Consider the following 13669-nt stretch of genomic DNA (forward strand, 5'->3'; position numbering starts at 1 on the left):
TTGCATTTTGCTGCAACTTCATGAGAACATCATGGGTGTCAAGATGCAAATGTTGAGGGAGGGAGCAGCAGGATTAAAAAGCAGATTTGGTTTTGTGTTTACAACCTCCAGGCTTTTTCAGTCACAGTGATTACTCTCCTTAAACTATCACAATTGACTCTTTCAAGTAAGTTCCCATTTAAAAAAAAAGTGTTAATAAATAACTGTATTGTTAGTGAACCCATAGATAATGAACTTTGAACATTCTTACTAACTGGAGGAAAACATTGTATAAATGCACCTCAACATTCAGACAAACTGAAAATAGAGGCTAAAAAAGATTTTTTTTTGCCCTGGTGAATATTGTCCCCCCTCTCTCTATTGCATTGCAAAATATTTTTTGGAATTTGTCCTTTGAAGGACAAAAAACCTTCACACATTAAACTGCAATATAATAGCACAGGTGGAAGGAACTGTAATATGACTCAGTCTTTGAACCTATGACAGATTGATTACGTCATAATTTGGATTAAAACGGAATACTACTGAAGGGTTAACAGTGACCGTCATGTCATACTGACTAGTAATGCAAGCTGTGTGAGAGACCATATCACACAATGCACCATAATGAATTGTGGAAGAGCTCAAAATGTCTCAGGCTCATTCAACAGAAAATTGCATTTCACAAGCCAATTCTAGATTCATACAAGTTGCCTTTTAAAATGCCACCAGCACTCAAATGCTCAAAAACATCCAAAGCAAAGACAAATCAAATAAAGGGCAGACTTCTGAGAAACAACTTTGGAGGCAGATACTAGTGTGGTTTTAGCACCAGGCAATGTACCAAAGATAAAGTGGATGGAGCAGGGTCTCTCCACCTTTTTAAAAATAAAAAGATTTTAGAGGCTTTTTGATAAAATTAAAGGAAATTCTTTATACATGTGTATGACTACTAATTTGTACACAAATACTCCAACAGTACAGTGCACCACATTACAGACAACCTGTCTAAACATGCATACCTCTGGTTCTGTTTGTAAAAAGTGCTGCGTTTGTATTGTACTAGTACTACCACCACCTATAATAAATATATAAGCATAACCAAAATAAGCTCATTCTTGAAAGCAACTAAAGCTATTCTCAAAATAAAAATAAAATCTTAGGAAAGAACAAACAAACAAACTTGTGATCTACAGATTCTCCTAGTCTGCAAGAGCTTAACTGGGGGACCCTATTATTTTAAAGCCCTTTAGTAGTTAATCTTTTTATACTCTTGTCAACCGTTTTTACACAAAAACAAGACAGACATCAAAGACTATCACGCTCATGCCATTATGGCCCCTAGTGTGTCAGTCCATGTAAGTAGATCATAAATACCGTATTTTTCGGACCATAAGATGGAACAACGGTATATGTTGTTCCAGTGTTTTTCTAACTTTTGCTATGTAACTTTGCACTGTCCACTTTCTGCTGTAACAAAACAAATTCCCCACGTGTGGGACTAATAGAGGTTATCTTATATTAATGACTAACCTCATATTGTGGCTGGATTATCTCAGTTGTTCTCCCCTACTGAAGTTTGGTCCGTTTACAGTAATTTTCCATGCAATTTCATTTGTCAAAAAAAAAAAAAAAAAAAACCAAATTGGGAACTTTTATCAAGTGGAAAAAAGTTAGTGTTCATTCTCCAGGTTCACTGTGTTATGCTTTGGTATGCTAACATAGCTGTGTCGCTAGCAATCACTAGCACAGCATTATATACCATCTAGCCCAACTTCAGTAACCCTACAAACGTCACTATTGTGTAGTTTTCTGTCTTGATTCATGTTGGAAGTGATAGCAGAGCTGTACGTTTCCTTTTCCCCCCAGAAATCTCTCAGTCAGAACATGATATATCGTGTTTAGTTAACTAGCAAAACTAGCGAGCTAACTTTCTGCTAACTTCTAACTCCGTTAAATTTAATATATTCTGTTTTCATGGATGCCTGGATGTTAAACTTAATTGTTACACCTGGTAAAGCAGCAACACTGATCATTTTATTAAAAATGAAAGAATTTACAGTGTTCGTTTGACTTTGGGACCTGACGCGGACTGAGTTTTGGACCCAGATTACTATGAGCCGCGAGGCTCCTGAATACGGTAGCCATAACGCTCAGACAATCCATCAAGCGGTGCGGCTTCGTAGCTCAGCAAAGTCCTACTAAAACATTTCCACAGATTTTTGAGTGGCGTGTACCACATAAAACCGGCTCGAAGTCAGTAAACAGCCAGAATTCATAGATAAGCCGCACCAGATAAGGCGCACTGCCGAGTTGAGAACATTAAAGGATTTTAAGTGCACCTTATAGTGCAGAAAATACGGTATAAGTGTTAACCACACAATGTATATAAAATATGGACACAGCAACCATGACGCCATCCATGCCCATGGACCCACTGCCTTCTCGTTTTACTTGGAGTAACCTACATTAGCAAGTGTTACCGTGCCTACCCTCTCAGTATTTGTCTAAATTTATTTAGTAGTAAACTTATTTGTTTCTGTGGTACCTGTATCAGTAAGGAGCTTTGTTGCCTCCAAAACCTTCTCTGTGTAGACTCCAGGTTCATAATTGTCCATCTCTGAAGTAACCACATGGACAACTCTGGCAGCACGGCCTCGAATAGCCCCGGCGGTACGGTCCAAACCATCAACATCTTTCTCTTGCAGAGCGATGACACACTTATTCACATCCTCCAGGATGTGGTTCTCTGGGGACATAAAGCAGTGTGAAATTATTAGTGTACAGCCCGGACGGACGGACAGACCTCTCCACACACACCCACACTTTTTTTTTAATTTAATCAAAAAGACTACAGTATAATATGACACATAATGTGACAGTCTAAAAAAAGATTATTAGGAAGTTCTCATTCCTGAGTTAGTCCTGAAATTAAAAGCCACTGAAAAACTCAAGTACATAATATGTGTTTGTTGGAAGGTATGGGTTTGAAAACCAATTCTTAGAATACTTATTAATGAGCCGCCTATAAAATGCAGATGTCCACTGTGTAAATTACAGTCTGTCCTTGGCTGGAGGTCAGAGAAGCCACTCTGCTTAATGCTTAATGAGGACTCTAAACCATTTGTGTGCTTCAACATACATGACAGGATGTCAAATATAGATGTAGTTCTGTTCATGCTTCTGGGTTTTTCTCTATAGCGCATAATGATACCTTGGAGAGTGAACCGATGCTTGTTGTTGGACAAAGGGAGAATTAAGATGGCTTATGCATCTTACATACATACGTTATATTTTAAATCAAATAACAGTGGTTAGTACTGCACTACAATCTCAATCACTCTGTTGTGTGGATAATGGTGACAAATATGGTCTTCTACGTTTAAACATTTTGCTAAAGCCACATCAGATATATATATCTGAGAAGTGTACAGCGTGACTGCGACTCACGAGGAAACACTACTACCACAGACCTTATAAAAAGGTTTTTCCTCCGTTATGCACTGCGTTTAGTCTATAAGCATCACGAATAATAAAATCCAGACCATTACAACTATTTGGAAAAACTTATTTTGTTTCCTCATGGCTATGACATGCAAATGAACAAGACTTACCAGACACACAAAGGAAGTCATCAATGGAGGTTATGTCATCGACAGCATCAGTGAGGACACGAACCTGCTTCTCCCACTGCTCCTTGAACAAATCCATATTGTCCTGGGCCACCTTACTGTTGGGCTTGGCAGCGAGGGCTAACGCTGCATTAATCACCTGTAATCACCCAATTACAACCATTAAAGCTCAATTACAACATAGCCTTGAGCCACAACATTAGCATAGGTTGATTGCACGAAGACCCCATTCCCTAGCTCAATGTTAGGATTGAATTAGGAAGAAAATTAATTTCTAGAGGTGATTACAGGGAGTGTTTTTAGATACTGACTAGGGCAAAAATAATAGATTGTTTGTTTTGGACTAAGAAACATCTGTGGATATCATGGCTCAGGATGAATGGGACTCATTAGATGAGCTTAAAAAGAGCGTTAGCAGCAGGTGTGTGGAAAAAAATGGACTCAATGGTCAAAAGATTGACAAGCAAAACACACACACACACACACACACACACACACACACACACACACACACACGGGAGGTTAGAGACGTAAACAGATTTCAACTGTTGTTTGCTGAAGACAGTATGTGCTTGCAATTAAATTTATTGACTTTTGGATGTGCTCCAAGACCTGAGCTGGGTGACAGCTGGGGGCAAACATACCTGGGGGCAAAGACTTTCCAGTTGAGATGCAGCCATACGGACCAGCTTTACCCCTTCCTCATTGTTGGAAATGGAGCATGCCAGATTTGCCACCTACAATGAACAAAAAACAAAATTGTTAACCAAAGGCAAGAAATCTCACAAAAAAAAAAAAAAAACAAAAAACAACATGTGTGATTACCCTGCTTCAAAAAACAAACAAACCAAGAACAAAAACAAAAGAAAGAAAAACCTTCCTGTGTTGTGTACATTGATTCTTGATAATTATTTAAGGTGTGTGAAGTCGCTAAAACTACTCATATGCAAACTAGTATAAATGTTTGTTTTCAGTACAAAGCTTTGTATCACGCTTGGCTGAGGTGTGGAGCTATAAATTATTCAAATAAAAAGGAAGAAAACCACAGTCAAAACTAAATTGTTCATATTCAGTGGTGGTCTTTTTTTGTTTATAAACCTCAATCAATATAACATTTGTTAAGACAATTTCAGTTTGTTTTAATATACTTTCAGCACATTTTCACAGCAAGTAACAAAACCGATAGCTGTGATAAATATTGATATTTGTGATAAGAAAATAATCACAATATGAAAATTTAAACACTTAATTGCTAGTGTCTGTCTTTCCATTGCTTGAAATGGTCCCTCTAACTCACAGGAACCAATAAGTGCAGTGTTGGCTCAAGCAGAGTGGGTGTTAGCAACCCAAATCATTTATCCATTTTGTTACCATTCCTCTCGCCACAAATCTCAGATGCTGCGAGCCTGTTCTGAATAAAGGCAGCCCTTTGAACGGGGCACGGCACTAATTTTGAGAAAAAACAGAAACAAACGCCATACATACTGTAGATACATAATTAAACTTGGATAAGTTCATTATGGTAGCCTGGTTTAGGGATTCTTCCGTCAGAAATGGAGCAGCTCTGCAATACAACTAATCCCTGTGGAATACAAACCCACTGCTGTGGATTAATTTATAAAGCTGCTAAAAAGGATACAATATGATGACACAGAGGGAGAAACCAAAAAAGTAGGAAGAAAAACAAAAGCCCAGCTGTTGGGAAAGTTCTGTATTCAATTCCCAGAATAAAAGTAAATTTCACCAAATGGAAATCTAAGTTGTAGCTGGTTAACTCAAGGATATCGTTATTCTCAGTGACTGAATCACAAGACTGCCAGATTGCCATTACGCTCCTGGAGAGGCAAATATTAATGACACTTTCAAAAAGTGAGCAGTAGAGTGAGAACGGGAGTGCTAAACTAAGCAAATCTTGCCTGCAGCTGCTAACATCAGTAATTTTTTTCTGTCTTGACTAAAATAAAGCTCTCCTACAATTATCTCTAAATAGTCTTTCATACTCAAGTTTTACATTAGACATCTACTTATAGCGACATAAATTTAGGTCAAAGGCTTTGAAGATTCCCATTTTGGTTGGCATATACTGGCAGCAATGCTGTAACAGAATGCCTGGGATGTGAGGAACTGCGCCAAAATGGGATTATTCAACAGATAGAAAATGTGCTGAAACATAATCAATTACAAAGGACTAAACCAACTCATGACAGCAAAGCACTAGGAGTCCAACAGCTTTGCTCTTATTTTTGTATTCCCACACATAAATCTGTTAAAGTTTGGTCACTAATTTACTACTTTACTGACGTCTGGGTCAAAAAGCACAACAAAACTGTCAGCCAAGGTGACACACTGAATTTTAAAACGTACATTAATAATATGTCTGATTGGAGCAAAAACACGAGGTTGGAAAAGGAATGAACAAAGCTCAGCTTAGGCATTCAATTTATCTTTTTCCTTTAATCAACTTCTATTCAAAAACAGGTTTCTGTGATGATATTCTTCTTCCTCTGGTGCCATTAACAGACAGGGAAATAATACTTATTAGAAAAAACAAAAAACATCTTATTTGATGGGCTGGTGCATCACTGGCTGCCAAAGTATTGCATTGAGGAGCCCCTTTCAAACCTTAAAATGTCTGAGTAATTTGTTGATGAGAAGCACTTTCTTCACTGTGTAGCTAAAGCACTGAAACATTGATATAAACATATTCTACATCGCTATTCAAACATACTGGAACCAGAGGGAGAACATTTAGTAATCCATGAGGACGAATGAAGAGTGGTTACATGAAGAAAAACTGGAAAGACCTGTGTTTTTACTTGCACGATCTTTCACAAAAGCTTTTGATGACGCCCCCTGTGAACCACTGGGAAAGGAGATGTTTCTGCATAGAGAGATGCCATTCCACTTGCAACACTGTACCATACCATTTAAAGTATCAGGGGAGCCCGACTTCACAGTCTATGCAAACAATTACAAAAGTGCACCCGTTTTCTTACCTTCCTGTCCTACAGAGCTATTCCTTAATACACAACCCCTTGTTAAAGAAGTACTCTGTCATCAACAATACGTACAAACCCAACTCCAAGAAAGCTGAGACATTGTGTAAAATGTAAAAGTGAAGAGAAAAAAAAAAGCAATGATTTACAAATCTCAAACCCATATTTCTCACAGTGAACATACCAAACATATGTTAAAGCTGAGACACTGGGGTTGCATTTATTTGAAATAACTATGGCCCTGTAACAGTTATCCCAATCAAGCAGTTGCACTAAGGACAGATAATCCAACAAACTACAAACTTATGCTAATATCATGGATAATATATTTAGCATAAAATATCTTAATCACTGCAGTGGTTTAGTATCAGTGCTATTGAGCCAAGTATACAACTGCAGTGTGACCGTCCATACATCAAGCTTAAAAAAAAAAAGTTATTGATGTTGAGGTCTAATGGATAAGGTATTCAGACACCAAATCTTTTTAAAATAAAAGGGTGTACAACTGGTCATTCACATGTCAATGACATAATACCACTGACAGGTAAGATTAAATACACTCATGGAAAAGCTGATTACCAAGAGTTGTTTTACTGACATGAGGGAACACAATATTTAGTGACCGGTTTTAGAGTTATGGATAATGGGTGCAAGTTTGTTGTTGTTGTTTTTTTAAAACATTAAAAAAAGCCAGCTTTAGGGCAATGCTTATTTTTTTTTCTTAAACAAAAGAAATCCTTAGGTGGGGTTTACCAGTAAATTCACTTTCCACTGCTGATTATACCATCAGTAATGCACATCTCTGCATCTCAACCTGCTATGTAGCACATCTTTATGACTTATAGTGGCTTCACACTCCAAAGCTTATATTTCAGAACTGAGTGTGCACTCAAAAACAAACAACTTATCTAAATGAGGTAAATAAGTAACCCTCTGCATAATGTGACAACCATCCCTTTGCCTGGATGAGAGCCTTACACAGCTTGGTGCATGCCAAATTGAATTCAGTTTTTTGTATCCCCCTCATTCTCTAAATATGGGTCAGTCATAATGTAGCTTTCATAAAAATGTGTGTAATGTAATAGGCCATTTGCCTTACGGCAGACTACAATTGTGCAACCTGCGATGTCATACAAAACACAGCCAGAGACTGGTTGCTCTTTGCTATTCCTGCTACTGAACAGAGGACATCCTACATTTAAAGCATTTTTGTTCCATATGTTATAAAGAAACAAACATGTTTCAACTTCTCTCTCTAGTCTTTCCAGCTCTATTGATTTGCATATATATTGTTTGGCAAAGGCTCTAATCTAGAGCGGCCCACAGCACAGTTCAATACCTACTTCCTACCATGCATTTGAAGGTAAATGTCAACCATTTTTATTTAAAGGTGAAAGCCAAGAGGTCTACTGTGAACTGCTTACTGTTCAGCCGATTGTATTGATGTTGGCTTACAGGAATAATTTTCCTGAGAAGTGAGATAATACTTGACTGTGTGCTTTTGCCAATCATATTAACCAGGGATGGGATACATAAAAAAAATAATTAAAAAGGTTAATGTAAAAATGACAAAATGCAATGTTGGCAGCTTCTACAAAGGCAGAAATCTTTAGCCAAAATGAAGAGTAACGTATGCAACTTCTGTCGAGGCTGTTGCAAAACATGATTTATAATTCCCAGGTCCTAGTTAGAGCTGGGCTCTCTCTAGGTTTGAAGGCATACATCAACTTAGGTTGTGAACGCTTGTGTTGCAGCAGTTGATGTTTGTCGTTTTTTGGAAGGAACACACTAAAGAAAGAATGTGGAGGATAAACTGCTAGATTACACTGAATATCTCCTAATGTAGATTTTGAAATGGGAATTTATGGCAACTGGCTCCCTTTTAGAAAATGCGTAATGAGCAAGAAAGTTACTTTGCCCAGTGCTTAAAACTCTACCATAATGATGCCCATCAACTCAGTGCCAAGATGCTGTTCAGTGGCTTTACTACACTACTAGCATTCCTAATTTATGTATGACAAAAACATATTTTGCTGATAAATATTTTAGTACAACTAGACTGATGTAGGAGCTCAGTTCAACTGCAGATATGGAGACTTTGGAAGTAAAATATTCTAGTTAAAGTCATGATAGCAACAATTACCACAACGAACCCCAGCTTTAAAATAGACAGTATTTGGAGTTTACATTCTTTAAACATCATTTGTACAGTTTTTCTTTTGTGCTGTTGATAAGCGGTTTTTACAGATGCACCTTCTATTCTTAGATGGATATCATACAACATGTATATTCAAATGAAAATGAAAACTGTAAGCAAAAATTACTAAAAGAAATTTCTCCATAAAGTTCATAACAAATTTAAGCCAAAACTACTTTAGTTTAAATGTAATTTTTTTTATTTATTTATTTATTTTAAATCACACACTCCCCCCTTGTGTTTCTAAGTGTTACAAGCACAAATAGTAACCATGCATTAGCAAGGTCTAGTGCTCTAATGCCACATATGACACTCAGGCCTTCGGGTGCTACTTAAGGGGTTACTCCCCAGTGTTGTTGCCCACTCCCCCTTTCCTTCTGATGCTTCAATGGTTTCCCTGGTGAATATGCATGTTGCTTGTCCTGGCTAGTCTAACATATCCAGCTATACTCATGGCAATATGCCCATAGACAGAAGTCACTTTCAAATGTCATATGATGCTCTACACAGGCATTAGAGGAACGGAAGGAAAGACCACTAATGAGCCTGGCTGAATGTTCTGTTAGTTTCTTGCCTATCGAGTCCATTACTTTGCTTTTCTCCTTGCATCTTGAATTCTTTTTTTTTTTACCATGTATTGCATTCTCGTCTGTTAGTGGAAGGTTATGGACTCAAAACTAGATTTTAAAGATTACTCACGTGACTACTATGACAGCCTGAAACGGTTTCATAATGATCTAAATATATTTTTTGTTTCTCATACTCCACCAGTGTGTGAGTGCGAGAGTGAATGAATAGTGGCATTGTAAAGCGCTTTGGGTGCATTGAAAAGCGCTATATAAATCCAATCCATTATTATTATTATATAATAAAGAAAGAGCAATTTTGATGTCTTTGGCCACATAGCAATTTATTATTTTTCATTTTAGGGGGAAAAGGATCCAGGATCTGCAATAGAGCTCCTTAAATATTAAGTTTAATAATTATCATTTCTTTATTTAATGTTTGTGTGCGAGAGTGTGACCAACATCAGACTGAATTGACCAAAGACCTTTAAAGAAGCCTTTTAAAGGGACAATAATGCTATAGTCTTATCACAAGTTTTATCTCAGAGAACAGAAACAATAAAAATTAAATATGCAATACTAATGGGATAGAGTTGAAGCATTTGAGTGTTATGATCTGGGGGTGGGTCAGGTTCTGACTGCAAATGCACTGGAGAGAGAGGAAGAGGAAGGGAAAACAAAAAAACCCAAAAACAAAACACACAAACAAAAAGAAAAACATACAATACCTCAATCAGTTTGTTGGCATGCTCACGGAACACCTGAGCATATTCCTTAACTTCTTTCTCATTGCCATTCTTAGCAGCTTCAATGAGGACCAGGAGGGGAACATTAGTCTCCAGGAAAGAGTCAGAGACATGGTCCATCACAGCTTTGCGCAGCTGTGAAATAAGATGATTTTTTGAAAAAGCGTTAGAATGCCCTTGGTGCATATCCTTTACATACAGACTGATGTCTACCACAGCTTTTTTGAACTACAGATTACATCCTGACATTATGAGAGACAAGAGTCTCCTGAGGTTTGCTGGTAAACTTCAAAAGGCTGGAGTAAAAAAAATAAATATTTGATTTGTTTTTTCCAATAAAAGTTCACTGAGCGCAAACACTACAGTTTAAAGTTGAAGACCTAGTGGAAAGAGGGAAAAGGAAGTTCACAAAAAAAAAAAGTACCTGTCTGCGAAGGTCTCTAGTCTTCTTTGTCATTCTATCAATGGCAGTGTTCAGAGCATCGCTTCTGTCCTTTCTTCCCGCCTGAAACATGGAAAAAAGAAGTAATTAGTGAGTAGAATAACGGTGACCAGCTCATGTGTCAAAAATCCTGAAAAGTCTTGGGATCAGATCAAATTAAATCAATATCAAACCTAAAATATTAAACAGTCTTGAGTAAATAAAAGGCAAAATGACAAAAATATTCATATCTGTAAATCATCCCTTGCATCTTTTCATTTTTAAACCAACAGGGTAGTTATACAATTTATACTTTAACGTCACCCAAACTCTTCTAGAGCTGACTTGGGTCACCCTGTAGGTGTTACTCTGAAATGAAATGTAATTTTCAACAAGCTTGAGCTATTCTGCTTTGTGGAGCTAATGTTTGGAGATACCAAGTCCAGTTCATTTCTGAAGCCTCCAGTTATTGTTCATTTTGTTCTCCAATAAACAATGACATCCTCCACCGACTCACAGCAAGTAATGCACCGACAGAATACCAGCTAACAATTTAAATTAATAATGTATACACACTGAAAGTAAACAGGGCAACAGCCACCACATTGGCTTTTATTAAAAAAAAAAGATTCTTTGCATTATATCAGTGTCATATTTAATGTGCAATGCATCCTCTTACGTGTTTCTGTTGGTTGCAAACTGCTTTTAAAATCCAAAATTTTATTGAAGGGGGGGGGGAAGCTACCCAAATCCTTTCAAAGCCTCTCTACCACCACAGCGCTCTTCATGGATATGCTATAAAGACCTGCGTACAACATTAAAAGTAGTCTGGTAACAGCCAAGGTTTCTAAATCCAATGGGCTGTCAAACTTGAAACAGTTTTAAATCATTTTATATTTGTCACATTTGTGATTCTAATTTGATTCAGGGTTAATAATATTACAAGTGCTCATTTTGTTTCATTATTCCCCCTCACTAATTTTTATTACAATGCTGCCCAAGTCCTTTGGTCATTTTGTATTAGAATAAGCCATTTATCTTCAAGCTTTAAAGGCCAACATTAGCTCCCAACTGTGGAAACTACTGAGAACAAAGTAAGGACTGGATTGGCTATCATAAGGTGACGCAAGTAGAGGTGACTTGTTGCTACACAAAAGCACTGACCAACTTTGGGAAAGTCATAAAGGCCCAAAATCATATCAGTCTTATACATTTAAACCTATGCATCCATTTCTGGTTTAAATAAGTTCTTAGTTGTATCCACACAAGCACTCAGGGGCTGCCTTGCAGTGAACACATTCGTAACTACTGAGTAGTTTTAGTAGAGAGATGTTTGATCACATTCTGCAAAGTACAAAAGAAAAACACTGAAAACTTTTAGAAACGCTTGAGAAGATAAAGTGAGAAAGAGTGAAAATTCCCAGATAGTGGAGAGCCATAAAATTAGAGCAAAATTAGATGGACAGGAAAGGTCTGAGTAAAGGCAAAGGACCAGTTGGACTCTGGGCTCTTCTTTCCCTTTATAATGCTTAAATCAACTGCAACGTAACACCATGGATGGCGGTAGCATTGACCTACCCCATCCCCCACTGCCTTATGCCCGTTGGGGGCTTGTGCACACAGTTAGGGGCCATGGAGCTCCACAGCACTAATCCCCTGTGATTTTGTGCTGGCTGGATACAGTGCTGTGGTAGTGCTTTAGCCTGCTTTGCCCCAACACTTTCAATCCTATTTCATTCATGCCTAGCCTATATTTCATTTCCACGCCAAGGGGTTCTAAAGCACTTCTTCAGGTGCTCATTATGGAAGCAGTTTCTCTGTAGAATCTTTTATGATAGCCAGGTGAGTATATCCATCTCCTTTAGGACAGATTTAGGAACATCCCGTTCAACAAAAACCCACTAGTGTTTCAATGTAAACAAGAGTCTGCTCTAAGAGTCAAATAATATGCAGTCAATATTATTGCTTTTCAACAATTCAACATTATTGCTTTTCAAAGTTCATCTTAGTTGGATTAGTTATAAGTTATACATTTATTGAACTTTAAGTACAAATTAAGTATAATTTAATGTTTTCCCCTTTTTAAAATTTACTTTTGCAACACGCCAAATTGCCACTAAGCAGACGACACACAGACAGATGGAACATTCCTGTAAGGTCTTAGTATTTTTACATGTTTTCTCCCATTTTGAGGATGCAGGCTAAAATAGATGTGGAAAAATACAGCAACATGCAGGACAAATAACCTGCAAATTCACCGCCAGATAATGATGGGGCTTACTTTTTCTGTGTTCCAACTTAAATTGTGAAAAATCAGAAAATATGGAATTCACCATCACCAATCAGTGATCAGTGTGCATTGTTACGTGCTTTCATTAAATAACAATGTTTAAAATCCAGATCAGATCAATTTAAGGAGACTGGAGCCGAAGAACCAACTTTGAGGAGGATACCATCTGTTCTTCATACCATTTCTGCTAAGTAGTCTGCCTGATTGCAATTTAATTTGATGCATATACCCCAAAACGCATCTCAACCAAACATTAAATAATGAAGAACTATAGGGACAAGGGATTAAGGAATTTCTCATCACCACGGTTCATTTCACACCTCGACTTTTCAGCTACCTCAGTTTTTCTTCCAAAAGGGATGAACAGCAAAACAACAATAAACAAATAATAATAATAATAATATTATTTTTTTATTTTATTTTTTTAAAGGAGGATTCAAAAAAAAATATTATTTAAAAAAAAACCTCTGAAATGCAAACATTTTTCCAACAGAAAATAAAAAAAATAATCACAAAATAGCTTAAGGTCAAGTAGATACATGTTAGCATTAGTAAATTTCAAATCCTTTTAATGCATCACATGAATAACCCAGTATTTTTCCTTGACCTTTACATTTTAAAAGCTAGCCTAACTTAACTTCAAAGGAGCTGGCAATTGATCACATGCCTGTCCTCAAAAGTTAAAGAACTGCAACCAGGATATGTAAATTTGACACCCTATGTTAGCACTGATGTAGTAAAACCTGTTTTGCTGCGTTCTCTCTTTTTATTTTATTTTATTTTTAAGGTTTATGTCCTGTGTATACATTTATACATACAGTCTGCAGAACAGCAGCAATGCG

The 13669-nt window shown here is 37.1% G+C and overlaps 1 protein-coding gene across 1 annotated transcript in view; it reads right to left on the reverse strand.

The window, feature by feature from the left end:
• ctnna1 (catenin (cadherin-associated protein), alpha 1) overlaps positions 1-13669 on the reverse strand; it is a 77765-nt gene that overhangs the window by 26026 nt on the left and 38070 nt on the right. The window contains exons 8-12 of the mRNA XM_042218433.1: positions 10541-10621; positions 10099-10251; positions 4256-4348; positions 3594-3750; positions 2528-2728 (exon numbers count right to left, since the gene is read on the reverse strand). Of these exons, the coding sequence (XP_042074367.1) occupies positions 2528-2728; positions 3594-3750; positions 4256-4348; positions 10099-10251; positions 10541-10621 (685 nt within the window). The remainder of the gene's footprint in view (positions 1-2527; positions 2729-3593; positions 3751-4255; positions 4349-10098; positions 10252-10540; positions 10622-13669) is intronic.

Source organism: Haplochromis burtoni, unplaced genomic scaffold, assembly GCF_018398535.1.
Source record: "Haplochromis burtoni strain Fernald_Lab_line unplaced genomic scaffold, NCSU_Asbu1 Contig_19, whole genome shotgun sequence".
Taxonomy (NCBI): Eukaryota; Metazoa; Chordata; class Actinopteri; order Cichliformes; family Cichlidae; genus Haplochromis; species Haplochromis burtoni.